General features: G+C 34.2%; 1 protein-coding gene across 3 annotated transcripts in view; it reads left to right on the top strand.

Moving 5' to 3' along the window:
• Window positions 1–2,213: 2,213 nt before the first annotated feature.
• LOC117566954 (tyrosine-protein phosphatase 10D) overlaps window positions 2,214–16,628 on the top strand; it is a 31,132-nt gene continuing 16,717 nt past the window's right edge. For all 3 annotated transcript variants that reach the window (XM_034246616.2, XM_034246607.2, XM_034246598.2), the window contains exon 1: window positions 2,214–2,556. In XM_034246616.2, the coding sequence (XP_034102507.1) occupies window positions 2,431–2,556 (126 nt within the window). In that variant the 5' untranslated portion in view covers window positions 2,214–2,430. The remainder of the gene's footprint in view (window positions 2,557–16,628) is intronic.

Below are 16,628 nucleotides of genomic sequence, written 5' to 3'. Positions count from 1 at the left end.
AATCGATAGCTTGGCAATCAGCCTGCCGCCACATTTTCCAAACACCAGCTGCTTACAAATTTTGTTGCATACTTTCGGGCGGCGCTTGAAATAGAGGTAAGTTGCTTGCTGCTTGCAGCGTTTGTTACTAAATTATTATAGAATATTGTATTTAATCGTATACTAGAAAGCAGTTACGTTCAGCATTGAAGAATATTTAGTAATACAAAGTACAAGTTGTTAGGGTAAATCTCTTGGTATTTCAATTGCAAAACTTTAGGTGATGCCAAAAATGTCAACGGGCCCCCATTTCCGACCACAAAAGCGAACAAAAGCAAAAGCAGATATCTCGCATATTACGCTCATTCAGTTTCATTGTTATGCTTATGTGCCCATTACAACGCCCTTTTCTTACACGTTGCACTTGAGGCGCTGCAACCAAGTTTAAGCTGTTTTTAAGCACTTCCTAGTGGCCTTAGAAATGGGCTAAAAAACAAGTAAAACACTTTCCTGCACTCTGAAAATAATACTACTAATATTAAATGTAGATATACATACTTTATTTAATACAATTTAAGTCAGCATTTAAACTCGGTAATTACCTATCGCTGTTAATGCACTGTTAGCTATCGATATCGATTACTTGCTGAGTTGTGGGAGTTTTGCAGGTGCCTCTACCGATATACCAAAGCAACACTGTTTTGGTATATTTTATCTGTTTATTTTTGGGCAATTCAAACTGCGGTCACGCTGGCCGTATTGTTTTTGTTCATTTTTATGCTCTTCTTCGTTCGGCTCGGTTCGCTTCGGCATATATATTTGTGTTTGTTGCTTGCGAAGCTCCGCGCGCATTTAATTTCGTCATTTAACAATATGTTTTAAACAAATTGTTGCGCCGCGCTACGCTCTCGGATTTGTGTTTTTTTTTGTTTTTTGTTGGCGCAAAGCCAAGCCGCCCCTGCATATAAAAAGGAAATAGCACAAATGTTCAAGTTATCGGCAACAAGTAAATAAAAAAAAAAAACAAGACTCCCGTGTGTGTGAATTTTTTTCCCCTCGTCTTATTTATGTGCATGTTGTGTTATGCTTGTGTGTGTGTGCGAGAGTGTGTTGGAGTGTTTACAACGCCGCCGTGGCTGCTGCCTGAATTAATTTGTGTGTGTGTGTGTGTGTGTGTGTTACTTGTATTAGTTAATAACTAATTTAAAATAGTTGCTTTTTTCTTTTGCTTTGAATTTGCGCATAAAAATGCAGAGCGGCTGCGACAGCGGCGTCGACGTCGACGGCCATTGAAATTTCACCGAAAAATAACAAAAAGAAAGAAACAATTTGTACTAAAAGCATCAACCAAAACGTGACTAGTTTATTTTATTAATGCAGCAGCGACGTCGCCAGCAGCAGCAGCAGCAACAACAACAACAACAACAACAATTACAAGTGAATTTATTTTGTCTTCTTTTGTTGCGACGTCGCTGCCGCAGTCGCTGTTGCGCCGCCGCATTTCGTACATGAGAATGAGCGACTGGCTGTGAGTGTGTGTGTGTGTGTATGTGCGAGTAAAGGGCGGCGACAGCAATTCACAGTGTTGTTGCTGTTGTTGAAATAAATGCGTGCAATTAGCATTAATATAATTACAAATGCTGGTGTAGGTGGAGTGGGGGTGCAATAATTGTAGAAGAACAGCTTCAGCATTAAATCAGCAACAACAACAACAACAACAATTGCTTAGTAATTGCCGTTGCGAACGCGCAGTTATTTCGTAATGCAGCCAACAGCAATAACAGAAGAAGAAGCAGCAGCAGAGGAAGAAGAGACAACAACTGCGTCGGTTGTAAAGCGCCGTTATTACACGCACTCGCACACACACAAAGAGACTCGTGCAGATGTGTGTATGTGTGCGCAATGCACATTCACACGCACTTGTGCGTGGCTCTCTTTGCACCACAGACTGCAGCGACGCGTCATTTGCTTTGCTTTGCTTTCTACCTGCAGAAACAAGTAGCAGCGCAGCGTGCTCTCTCGCTCTCGCTCGCCTGACATTATTCAAGAGAGGATCTTGCTGGCGCTCTCAGCAGCAGCATTTTGGCAGCGACGCATTCCTTGAATTGCAGTCAGCGTCGCTCGCGTCATCAACTCTGCCGCTGTCGCAGTCGCAGTCACAGTCATTAGCGCAAAAAAAAAAAAACCAAAAAAAATAGCAACAATTTTAAAAGTAATTCTTGTTTTTGTTATAGTACTACATATATATAGCTAAAAACGCCGCCTTCGCTGTCACAAAACCAAGTGCAATATTAATTAAGTGAAAGAAAGAGAGAGAGAGAGAGAGAGTGATAGTTATTCACGCACACAAAACATAAAGACAAATGATGTTATAACAAAAACAACAACAACACAACGACAACTGCAAATACAAGAAGAAGAGCGACTTTTGGGATTTCTACTGTACTCGCAATGGAGCAGCAGCAACAAAAACAACAACTGCTACAACAAAAGCACAACAAACGAAAAAAACATCAACAGCAACAACAACAACACACTTTACTTGCTTTTATCATTTTGACAATTTGCTGGCCACAGGTGAGTGACGTTATTTCAACTCTCTTTCCTCTTTCCCCTCTTTCTACGTGCCTTTAGCTACCTTTCCTTTTCCTTTTCGTTTCATTACATTTGACCCCTTCCACACTTTCCACTCGTTGTTGGGCTTGCTGGGAATTCCGAACTTCGTAATTCACTAAAATTCGTCACACACACAAATGTACAGTGAACGAAATTAACGGTGTACTTGGCCAAACTATCGATATATCGATAACTAGCTTGCAATTACACAGCTTCGAATTCTCCTTTTTTATTTTCGATTGCAATATTATAATGGAATATTGAGTTCGTTTGAAAGATTTAAATTTATATTTTAATATTCGACACACACACTTGTATTCGTTTATGTCGTAAACAATTTTATTATTCTTCAATTAAAATATGCGAAAAAAATAAATTGAATTAAATTTCGAATGCAAATCTTTGGTTTGAATATTCAATAATTGAAAAGTACATTAATTGCAAATATTTATTTAATTGCATTCAATTAAAAGATGAGATCGGCAAAAAGTTCTATAAATATTTGAAAAATAATATATATTACTCAATATTTATTATTTTAGTTAAATTTTTAGTTTTCAATTTCGATTTGGGTTCGTTAGAAGTAAAGAGTAAATTATATTTGGATTGCGTATATATTATTTGCATCATTTAAAAAGAATTTGAATTTCGACGAAATTTGTGATTATTTTTAATTGATGATTAATTTGAAAGTATAGAAAAAGAATAGAATTGTTTGGAATTAACGTTGCATTTACCGTTTTGCTGAAATCTGAAATCTGATAGAGCTGCAAATGTTTTGGTTGAACTTTAATCACAACTCACAGGTCTATATATCAGATCAGATCTATAAATATTTCGCACGAATTCGCTTATGAACTACACAAACACCACACAAATGTGGGGAATAAGGGGAAAGATGAGAGGTGTGACAAAATTCCAGAGAAATGAGATTGTTGCCTGTTAAGTACACGTCGTACTACGACGAGTATTTCGGGATCATAAGATAAATTTCGCTTGTTGAAGCGAATTGAATCAATAATACTCGTATTTGTATTTGTTTGTCTGTTTAGCGAACTGATGATCACTTCAAGATTGCTCATTAACTGGTTGCGATCTGTCCTCATTCAGTATTTAGTATTCTCCAGTCCATTCGAATATCATATTCAAATACTTTGCTTTTGTACATATTATAGTACATTGTACCATTTTGGGTTTTCATTAAATAAACAACTGCAACAACTTTCGCTTCTTCCAATTCAAAATGATACCCTGTACAATTTCAGGTTGAGAATGGAGAAGTGAGAATGAGAACGATGCAATCAAGTTATGCGAGACATTTTTTTTCTGATTTGTTTTTTTTTTCATATAATTGTTGAGATCATCTTTTCAGGTCAGCAGCAGGTCTGTATATTAATGTTGTTGTTGGGCAAACTTCAAGTGCATTTTTGTTAGATAAAGGTCGGAGTTTTTTTTTTTTTTTGGGTATGTTTTTATGTGATTAAATTGCGAAGTTTAAAATTCGCTGAAATTCATAATGACAAAACTTCTGAACAAGTTTTTATTTCATTTGTTACGGATAATTTAACAAAAATATGTTTGCGACATTTTGAAGAAAGGTTTTTTAATTCATTTTTACTTTGTAAAAGTCATTTGCAAAAGTTATTCATTTGCATTAATATATTACTTTACTTTCTGAGTGACAAAATTCGGAATTTCTTTGAACTAAATAGTCTAAACAATTTAAAGGAATTATAATAATAATAATTTATCAGGGTTGTGTTTTGAAGCAATGTTCAAGAAATATTTATTTTAATCAAATTTTACTTTGTAATGAGCCATTCAATCATTTGCATCAAAATATTATATTTTCTGACAGACAAAATTCGGAATTTCTTTGAACTAAATGGTCTGAAAATTTCAAAGGAATTTAAGAAAATATTTGTTTATCAAAATTTAATTTGTAATAAAAACGGCAAAAGTCATTCATAACAAAATTCGGAATTAAAAAAAATTCTACAAATTTCATGAATTTTTCATTAGTTCTTACAGGGTATTTCTCTAGTCGCGACACGTTTTATTGTTTATGTTTCTGCTTCTGTGTTGTGTTTTTTTTTATATTTTCTGGGTGAACCCGTCGTTAGAGTCATTAAATTTCGATTGTTATTGTGGCTCCGTTGCAGGTCAATTGGGAGATTTACTAAGTACATCTGTTTCCCTCCCTCCCTCTCTCTCTCTGTCTGTCTCTCTCTCTCTCTCTCTCTTGCTCTTGCTCTTGCATACGCAATTAGGTATCAACAGACAATTTATTCAAATCTTTTGCTTAGCTTTGTACATTGTACATTTTGTGCATTTTTATTATTTTGTTCTTCATGTTCTGCCTCTGCTGCGTCTCCTTCTCCATCTTCTCCTCCTCCTCCGCCTCCTCCTTCTCCTCGTTTTCCTTTAGTTGGTGTCATAAACTTTTTAATCACTTGCTCAGCCGGTTTTGTTATTGTTGTTGTTGTTTTCTTGTTATTCGATCATTCCATTCCACTTCATTCCATTTCATTTCGTTCCGTTGCGTTCATTGTTTACGTTGAATGGGAGTTAAAACCCGCGATTCCATAACATCGTAATGTCACCAATTATTTGTAGCTTTATTGAGAATTTCAAGTTACATCACATAGCTAATTACTATAATTTATAATTTTACGATATATATCTTCCATTCTCTAATATCTAATATGCAATTTAGTTATTCAATCTTTATATGGTATATATATATAGGGTATTACTTTAGTCGCTGCTCGTAATTCTCTCTGAATTTTTTGGCATTTACCTCAATCTACAACTGGTTTCTTTTAGAATTAGCTGCGCATAGCAAACAGCCAAATACACTACAATAATAATAACTAGATGCTCACATTTCTTTAGGCATTTAGCAATACGATTTTATGGCATTTATTGATGAATCAAAGCTCCATTCTCACCTTGATATAAACAAAGAATCATTTGCAATGTCGTAACTCGAATCCAAAATTTAAATTCCTGTCGTAATTCAATTTGAAGACAGATGTTTCGCTTATTTGTTTATGCCCCGTCGCATAGAGTATACAAAAAGAAAAAAGAAGCAGAAAAAAAGTACTACTTGTAAATCTGAATAGTCTCTCAAGGTTGAGTGACTACTGTGTGTGTGTGTTTTGTTGCTTGTTACTTGTTTCTAGCCGGCTTAAAGTTGTCCTGTCAGATCAATACAACAACAACAACAAACCGTCTCTCTCTATCTCTCTCTTGGCATTTTGTTTATATAAAATCTGAGAAGAGAATTGTCGCGTCTCAAAGTTGTTTTTTTTTGTGTTTCTTTTGCAGTTTTGCAATTAAAGTCATTCGGAATGCGGCCGCTGACTGTTGTTTCGTCTTGTGGCTCACGTGCCAACACAAATAACATAAACAAAAAGAATAAACATAAAAATAATTGTTGTAATTTTATTATTTTCTTTTGAAGAATAAAAAGTTTTGCCTTGACTTTTGAAATGATCATGATTACGTGTCTCCAAAAACCAAAACCAAGTAAGAAAGTTACAGTCGAGTGTGCTCGACTGTGAGATACCCGCTACCCATTTTGAATAAAAGAAATATATTTTGCGGTATTTTTCTCAAAATATACTGAAATATACTAAAAATATAACAAATGGTATATTTGGTATATCGCATTCAAAATTTGGTACCTCATTCAAAATACACCATAGACGGCACAATATACCAGATTGTCGGATAAAGCAACTAAGACTCCTATTAAGTAGGCGTTGTTGTCCATACAAAAGTATTTCTTTAATAACTTCGACAATTTTTATCTGATCGCAACCAAATGATAACTACTACAGTAATTACTGTACATACCAAAATTCGCAGCTCTAGCTTTAAAATATCGCTTGCTATTCGATTTTTTTGATTTGCGGGGGCGGAAGGGGGCGTGGCAAAAATTTGAAACAAACTTGATCTGCGTGCAAACATAACAAATGTTGTTAAACAAAAAATTATAGCTCTATCTCTTATAGTCTCTGAGATCCAGTGTTTCATACGAACGGACGGACAGACGGACATGGTTAGATCGTCTCGGCTGTTGACGCTGATCAAGAATATATATACTTTATAGGGTCGGAGATGCCTCCTTCTACCTGTTACATACATTTCCTGCCGGCACAAAGTTATAATACCCTTCTACCCTATGGGTAGCGGGTATAAAAACTTGGCTGCACACAATCCACATTCGCTACTCCACCGCTCACTACTCCATTCACTACCCACTACCAATGAGTAGTCAACAAGCACACTCCCAACTCAGCTCAATTCAACTTGATTCAATGCTTACTAAGCGCGTCCTCCCCCCAAAAAGTGCGATGACATCAGCGCTTGAAGTTTGCTATTGTTCTTCTCTCGCTTTGGTTTTTTTTTTTTTTTGTAGTATTATTATTCTTTTTTATTATTATGTTTTTGTTTGTTTCATTTTTCTTTTTTATTTATTTTTTATTATACTCTTCGTCGCTTTGTCGATTGTTTTAGATATGTAAATGATGCGCTAATGTTGCCAACTTGCTGTTCTGTTGTCATCAGTTATCTGGCAACGCTCGGCATAATTCAATTTTGGAATTACGCTCAAAGATCAAACGCAACTTTAATTGGAAAGCTCATCCCATTGTCAGCACTTTCTACCCTCTCTCTCTCTCTCTCTCTCTAAATGAAGCACCCCGAATTGAGGGTCTATTAACTCTGTCTCTGTGTGTGTGTGTGTAACGTTGTTATTAGTCTCAATTACATGAGGCAATTGGATTGTTTGATTTATATTTTTCCTATACCCTGCAATCATCATCTGTGGTTGTATGTTTATGACTCTCGTATTGCACAACTGCATTTTTATGACACCGCGAGTTCGATTTTCCCTCGATTTTAATAACTAAATACCAGTTTTAACTGGCACTGTTCTTCTTCTTCTTCGCTCGCCGCAAAATTCAATCGATGCAACATTGTTGCATTCGATTATTAGCCAAAATCTGTTAAAAGTTGATTTGTTCGGGGGTTTTCTTTTTTGTTTATGTTTATTTATTGCAAATGTTAATATTTGTGATTTACGTGGAACTTTTATGTGTTTTACAACTACACTTTGAAATCAAGTATGAGTTATTTTTCCATATAACTGTTTACATTTTTATTTATTTAAATGCGACACTTGACAGTTGAAAAGTTTAGCAAATCTAGTATATTTCTGATGATCAAATTGCAAATCAATTGCAAAATAACTTTAAAGTTCATTTTCGTGATTTTTTGTTAAATTTATGGAGTATTATTTATGTGTTTTGCAACTTTTTGAAATCAAATGTAAGTTTTTTTTCCTTATAACTGTTGATAATTTGATATATTTGACAGCTAAAAGTTTAGCAAATCTCGTTAGTATATTTCTGATGAAAGAAATTTTAAAATTTCTTTAATTTCCTACATTTTTATAATATATCTATAGAGGATAATTACTGTATTGTTTGGTAATTTATTTTAGAGTCGATATTTGACTTAATAAATTTCGAAATTACTTTAATTTGCTATATTTTTATTATATTTCTCTAGAGGAGAGTTTAAGATTTAGTTGGTAATTTATTTTAGAGTCGATAATTTATTTATTGAATGTCTGTAATGTGTTTTTTTTTTAAATAGGGTATGTCACACGTCGGTCATAGCTGATGAACACTCGTTGAATGCTGAAGTTGTTTGTAAATTTGTTGCTGTAATTTAAAGTTTACTCGTGTTCTTCGTTCTGTTTATTTGTTGCTGTTGCTCTCGCTTTTGCTTTTGCTGCACTTGCGATCGTCTCTGATCTAATTTTAATTAATTAACCCGTAAACGAATCCGTATTTTTTGGGGGCAGCGGTTTTCGTTGATTTCTTCTTCGTGCTCATTCAATTTCGATGCCAATTCCCATTCCCTCAGGGTGTGGTCTGCATTTTTAGCTTCGTTTTTTTTTTGTTTACTGGAATGCATTTCAGAGATGGAGTTATTGCTCATTCTGTGGTTATTATTGGTATGCATAGTGTCTGCTTTTGTATCTTCTGTGTAAGAGATTCTATGCCAGTTAATAAAAGCTGGCCCCAAAAATGGATGAACTAAAATTGTGCAGTTTATGTTGTTCGTTTACAGCTGGTTTTTGTCGTCTCGCAACTTCTTGTTGCGGTTGGAAGACAGCGCAAAATAAGTGGAGGAGAGATAGTCAAGTCAAGTCCGACTGTCATTTGTCGCTCCCAACACTGAACTCTGGGATATTCCACAACACATCTACATCTACATATAGATACATCTGTGTCTGTGGGATTGTGGCATGCACCCATCCGGCATTGCCAGTCGTCACTTGATGGAGTGCCTTTTTAAAAATAGCCAACCATTTAGCGGCAAATTATTTGTGCTGTCAGGCACCGAGTGCTGTGTAAAGTAGTGTAAACTAGTGTCAAGAACAGGGCTCATTTTTTCTCTGTTTTCTGTTTTTCCTTAGCTTCCCTTACCATTAACCCATCGCATATCTGCACTTCTTTTTTTTTCTGCCACTCCGCCTGTCACACAAAATAACTTTTGAGCACTTTTACCCGGAAACCCGGAACCTCTGCATAAATCTGCCACAACTTTACAGTTATCGATAGCTAATTATCGTTTTGGGAACTGTTGAGGTTGTAGTTAAGATTTCTTATGGTGTCTGAGCAAAGCATCTAAATATCGAATTTGTTTATCATAAACAGTATCTGAAAAGTAAGAATTTGAAATAGACTTTCTTTGAGACTTCAACTAAATATCGAACTCGCTTATCATAGAAAAACTTATATCTGGAAAAAGTAACAATTTGAAATAGATATTTTTTTAAGACTTTGACTAAGTATTGACGAATTTCAATTCGTTTGTTATACAAAAAATTAGTCTGGGATAAGTAACAAGTTAAATTATAAAATATATCAAGGAGAAATAAAAAGTTTATAATCTAAAATAAAGATATATATGTATATAGATTCTATCGCAGATAGAAGATAAAAACAAGTAAGAAAGATACAGATTTTGAGTAAAAGCAAAACAGTGCTTAAAATATACCAATATACTGCAAAAATACTAGAAATATACCAAAGGCAATGCTCGAAATATTGATTTGGTGCTACATTTAACTATTTCAATATTATGGTATTTTCAGTATTTTTTTTGTATATTCATTTGGTATATTTTTATACCAAACAAAATAAATATATGCCAAAGGAAATATTCGTTATATTGATAATGCTAAATGAAGTACTACAACAGTATACCCAATACATATTTTTGGTATATTTTTAGTATTTTTGTGGTATTTTAATTTGGTATATTTTAGTAATAATAACTCGCTGTTTTGCAGTTATATGCAGTACTATATCAATATATCAAATATGCCATTCAGTATATTTTTTAGTATTTTTGGTACATTTATTTAGTATATACATAGATTTCCTGTGCGGCCCAATGTTATAATATTCTTCTACCCTTTGGGTAGCGGATATGAAAATCGCTCTATCAAAAACGTTCACTTGGTATATTTTTAGTATTTTTGTGGTATTTTAATTCGGTATATTTTAGTAATAATAACTCGCTGTTTTGCAGTTAAACGTAGTATATATACTATATCAATATATATCAAATTTACCATTCGGTATATTTTTTAGTATATTCATTTGGTATATTTTTATACCAAACAAAATAAATATATGCCAAAGGAAATATTCGGTATATTGATAATGCTAAATGAAGTACTACAACATTATACCCAATACATATTTTTGGTATATTTTTAGTATTTTTTGTGGTATTTTAATTCGGTATATTTTAGTAATAATAACTCGCTGTTTTGCAGTTAAACGTAGTATATATACTATATCAATATATATCAAATTTACCATTCGGTATATTTTTAGTATATCCATTTGGTATATTTTTATACCAAACAAAATAAATATATGCCAAAGGAAATATTCGGTATATTGATAATGCTAAATGAAGTACTACAACAGTATACCCAATACATATTTTTGGTATATTTTTAGTATTTTTGTAATATTTTAATTCGGTATTTTTTAGTAATAACTCGCTGTTTTGCAGTTAAACGTAGTATATATACTATATCAATATATATCAAATTTACCATACGGTATATTTTTTAGTATTTTTGTAGTACATTCTTCTACCCTTTCGGTAACGGATATGAAAATCGCTCTATCAAGCTCCTCCCAATGCTAGTAATACAATATATTGCAACAGCAATAAAAAAAACAACTATTAATAACTATGCACAGCTGAGCTGTGATCAATTACCAAAGATGATGCGATAACGATCGCCGTAAGCTCAACTATCGCAACGACTATCGCTTACTATCGCATGCCAGTTTTCCTAATGACAGTTGACGTCGCAGTGAAACGCAGTAGAAAAAAAAGCAAGTGTCGAATGTGGGGCAAGCTGCGCTTAATGCCACAAAACACAGACACAGACGAACTGAATTCATAAGGTTTGGTTTCATTAGCGGCCAATTGGGCCTACATAAATGGCCAACAGCTAATTGGCCAATTGGCTGATCGTTCAACACACAGAGGCGCCAAAAAGCAGCAGCAGCATTGACACGTGGTATTTTAAGTTGAAAGTAGTTTTATTTTTTTTTAGGAGGGTGTCAGAGCTCAAAAGTGTTATATAATTGTAGATAATGGGAGATCAGATCTTGAGGGGTCAGTCCCGATAAAGTCCAGTATATATAAGTTAATGATTGAGCTGTGAGTGCAACAGCAGCGAATTTTGCATTAATTAATGTTAATTGCGACAACAACAACTACAACAACTTTTGTAAACTGGGCCAAGTCAAAACTTGGTTTCTTTTCAACTTTTTTATGCTTTATTTACTATTTACCATTTTTTTTTTTGTTGCTGCTGTTGTTGTTGTGAGCAACGCAATTGCAAATTATTCACTTACTCACTTATTTCGCATATTCAGAGTTTGTCGAATAGCCAAACGCCAATTTGTTGTTTATTCCATTCAAATCGAATACAGCAAAATGAAAAAAAAATATATGTGAGTATGTGAATTAATAATAACAACAACAAATAAAAGAAGAAAAAAAAATAAATCAAATGAAATAAAATAAAATAAAACGTGGTGCGGTTTTCTGTTGCTGTTGCTGTTGTTGTTGCTTCTGTTGCTGCTCACCTAACTGGTTTCGGCGGCTGCCATATAAATAATTAGCAAAAACCAACAACGCTTTATAAATCACACACACACACACACATTCGAACCGGCCTCAAATGCCCCGCACTCTCCCCCGCTTGGCTGCCCAAAGCAGCAGTCAGCACCTGAGGCGGCGCACCTGCCTCTTGTTGTTGAGTTGTGCCTACAATCAATGCAACAATTTTTAATACACATTTATACCCTGCTAAAATCACAACTGCCCCAAAGCGGGGGTTTTGCCTCTTCTGTAAATTTAGTTTTGTTTAGCATAAAGTGAGCTAAGTAAGCGTGAAAGTTGACTACACTGCAAAAAAAAGAACAAATTTCTAAAATCAAGAATCAGGAAAATCTCAAGTCGTTTTCATGAATCATAACTACTACAGTAATTATTGTATATACCAAAATTCGTAACTCTAGCTTTAAAATTACGCTTGTTATTCTATTTTTTTTGATTTGCGGGGGCGGAAGGGGGCGTGGCAAAAATTTGAAACATACTTGATCTGCGAGCAAACATAACAAATGCTGTCGAAAAAAAATTATAGCTCTATCTCTTATAGTATCTGAGATCTAGGTGTTCATACGAACAGACGGACAGACGGACATGGCTATATCGTCTCGGCTGTTGACGCTGACCAAGAATATATATATACTTTATAGGGTCGGAGATGCCTCGTTCTACCTGTTACATACATTTCCTGCCGGCACAAAGTTATAATACCCTTCTACCCTATGGGTAGCGGGTATAAAAATTGTGTTCTTCAAAACAATACCGCTTTAGGAATCAATTCTTAAATGGTATATATACCACCGATATATTCTCAAATTCTCTCTCTAAGTAAAATTTCCTAAAACTAAGAACATTAGTCTTAAAAATGCCACATTCTCCACGCAAGACCAAAAATACTAGACTTAGGTTGGAAAATTCCGTAATTCATCGAAATTCCCATAATGATTTTATCCAGCTTTGAGTGGTTTGTAATTGATTATTATACAGTTGAATAACTTAATGCGTTAATCAAATAATAAAATGCTAAAATAACAAATAAAAATAGTGAAAAGAAATTCATTCAAATATAATGTGCCATTTTTTTTTATATTATAATAAGATTTTTGGTCTTAAAACTATGAATAAGATAAGATACGATTTTGTCCTCTTAATTTATAAGCTTTTATTTGTTCTTGAAATCAAGATGTGTTTTCTACGAGTAGCATTAAGATTTTCCTAGTACTCAGACTAAAATATTGGGTTTAGAAGTTGTTTTTCAGTGTATCTATCAGTCTTGAGTTCTATCAGTTAAGGGGTTAAAGACAGCTTAATACTCTAGGCAATATTTATTTTGCTCCCGTCCAAATATTTGTCTTTATTTACTTACTACATTTCATTCAAAATGAAATGCTTAATGCTTCATCCATTTACATATATTTCTATCTTTACTTTATATAATCAAAAATGAAGATGCTAAGTGAGTTTTATGACACACGACTTTAATTTGCTTTCAACTTTTATACGTAATTTGCAATATAAATAACTCAATTTATTTTGATTTGAAATAGACTTTTTTAGGACTAAACTTTTCAGTACTTATTTTTGTGATAGCAAATCATTTATTTAACATTTATTGTTCAAACTGTATATAAGTAATGAAATTTACTTTTGTTTTTTTAATTTTAAATGCTTTATTTTTATCTAAAATACAATTATGTAATACAAATTCAATTTTACCAATATATTAATTTTTGACGGTTTTTAAATTCTTTGTTATTTTGAAAATTTTCATGGGTTTTCAATGTTTTTTGTTTATACAATTTTTACATATTTTTCTTTTCAATATTTAGGTTTGATTTTTGTCGATTGTTACAATTGTTATTATGTATTATATTCAAATATTTAAGTTTATTTTTTAGCTTCTCACTTGTGTTTTGCAGGGTAACTGTTAGTCGTTCACTGCTATTCAAAACGAAAGTCATGCCTTAATTTTTTGCAACTTGAGCTGCGGTTTTGTGTTGCCTGAAAAAAAATGGTTTGTTTAGTTTTGTAATTATTACAAAATATTAAAAATTAAAGCGACAGGAAATCGACGCTTCCATGGAAAATTTTGTTAAGATGCCCGTTGTTCCTCCCTGTCCCTCTCTGTCTCTGTCTCTGTCTCGATCTCCATCTCCCTCTCCCCCTCCCACAGTTGCGGCCCCAGCCTCTGCTTGGCACCGCTTCCGCCTGCTGTGGCCAAGTTTGAATCGCCTTCTCCCTCGCACACAGAACCGCAGATCACTTTTTTTTTTAGTTTTATTTTGTATTTTGTGCGTTTTTTTTTTTGTTCAGCATCATCAAGATCATTATCATAAACAGCGCATGACATTGGCTGCGGTTGCTCGTGTTGAATTTTGATAAATACCCTGTAAATTGATTGCGCATAGAAGCAGGCATTTGTGTTGCGGCAATTGATGCATTTAATCAAAAAGGTACAAACTGCATTCGGCATTTCCCTTTTCTTTTGTTGATTGAAATTAATTTCCGTTGTCTTTGTGAATGCTTGAAGAGATGTTGCCTGCATTATTTTTAATTAATCTGAAAACTTTTCGAAAGGGAGTTGAGCAGTCAGTTGTCAGTTGTCGCCTGACAAGTTGTGGGGGTATATGAAAGTCGAGCACGCTCAATTAGTGCCATAGGGGTTAGGTTAGCACTGGGCAACGGGCATTTGTGCTGTGTCGCTTGGGTGAGGATTGGTTCATGACCTCCTCGTCTTTTTTTTTTTTGTGGCATCAAAAAGCTAATTGCAGCTTGCAATTGTGCGACAATTGCATTTGTAATGAGCCGACAAGGTCGTCGCTTCATTAATGCAAGTCCCGCATGTGTGTGCGACGATGACGGTGACAGAAAGCTGACTGCTATGCGTAACGTAGCACACAGCTCGTAACTTTCCCGCGTTGTCCGAAATTGAAATCGACCAAAATATATATACAAAACGGAAAGTGAAAGGCAGCCAAGACACTGACAAAGCAAAACAACGACAACAACAACAACAGATGAGTGCCGCAATGTCAATCGCAAGTGCTTTATAAATAGCCCAGACGCCCACAAAACACACTCATAGGCACTCACATTCACACACACACACACACACACACACACACACACACACACACAGTTACAGCATTCGATCTCACATTCAGAAACTCCCTCGAAACTCTCTCATTGCAATTTCAATGAATAACAACGATTTGTTACATTACAAATATGAATCTGATACCGAATACTTTCCTTTTATAAAACACCCAAAAAAAAAAAAGAGGAAAAATATGAACATAAATAAAAAAAACAACTGAAAAGAGGCTCTAAAAAAAACCTTTATACTTCAAATCTTTAGGTTTCTTTCAATGTTTTCGCATATTCATGCAAATCAATAAACAAAATGTCAATTTAGCTGACGTTATTTTTGCTAGGGATTAGCACCTAATGAGCTTATATTTGAGAGTGGAGCAAATAAAGGAAATACGCGTTCATCTATCTACACACATTTGCGTATCACAATGTCGTGTTATATTTTTAGCGAAATCGTATTGGATAAGGGATTGAAAACACAATGGTACAATGTCTTCTACTCAGTATTTTTTATATACTTATAATCTATCGCATACGCACTCTGATACTTAGGTTTATAGTTAGTATTACTAACAGATTTATACTTATACTCAGCCTTTTATGTGTTACTAAACTAAGTCTTCTATTCATATTTAGTGTCGTCGATCGTATAGGTTGACTTATACAACCTGTTCTGAGTTCCTCGGTATTATACTTTAAAGCATAGTCAAGTTCAAGCTTTGTTTCAAATTTAATACTTTCATTGTGGGACAGTACTTGTTATACTTGAACTTATACTCAGTCTTATATGTTATCGTATACTCTTCGTTGTGCTGCATCCTTTTTATTTTTTAGTTTGCTGATCAACTGAGTCTTAGTTCTATATTTAAACTTCTTCTACTCACTCTTATACTTTGTGCCACATCTTTGGCGATTGTGGAAATTAATGGCAAAGCAAGTAGCTCTTATATTCACTTTAAATTTCCACATCTCTGGCTTTTATTTGCTAATCAGCTGCGCCTTCAACTCTTATACTCAGCCTTATACTTTCCCAAATTAAACTTTTTCACTGTGTTGCATCATCTTTACTTGTAGTTTGCTGCTTAACTGAGTCTTTTTATTATACTCTTATACTCAGTGCTACACATTTGGCTTTTACTTGCTGATCTTATACTCACTCTTATACGTTGTGGCACATCTTTGGCAATTACTTGCTGATCAAATAACATAATGAAAACGCAAGTCGCTCTTATATACACTGCGCCTTCAACTCTTATAATCAGTCTTATACTTTCCCAAAATTAACTTTTTCACTGTGCTGCATCTTTATTTGTAGTTTGCTGATCAACTGAGCCTTTTTCTTGTACTCACTCTTATACTTTGCGCTACACATTTGACTTTTACTTGCTGATCTTATACTTACTCTTATACGTTGTGCCACATCTTTGCCATTTACTTGCTGATCAAATAACATAATGAAAAAGCAAGTCGCTCTTATATTCACTGCGCCTTCAACTCTTATACTCAGTCTTATACTTTCCCAAATTGCACTTTCTCGTTTTGCTGCTTCCTCTTTATTTGTAGTTTGCTGCTCAACTGAGCCTTTTTTCTTATACTCACTCTTATATTCTGTGCTACACATTTGACTTTCATTTGCTGATCAAATAGCATCATGAGAGCAAGCTTGTCGACTCACACAGGGTATGCTCATGGTCAGTACTTTGTTGCGT

Source organism: Drosophila albomicans, chromosome X (assembly GCF_009650485.2).
Source record: "Drosophila albomicans strain 15112-1751.03 chromosome X, ASM965048v2, whole genome shotgun sequence".
NCBI classification, from domain to species: Eukaryota; Metazoa; Arthropoda; class Insecta; order Diptera; family Drosophilidae; genus Drosophila; species Drosophila albomicans.
The sequence above is the reverse complement of the archived record's forward strand: the minus strand, read 5'-3'. Positions and strand labels throughout refer to the sequence as shown.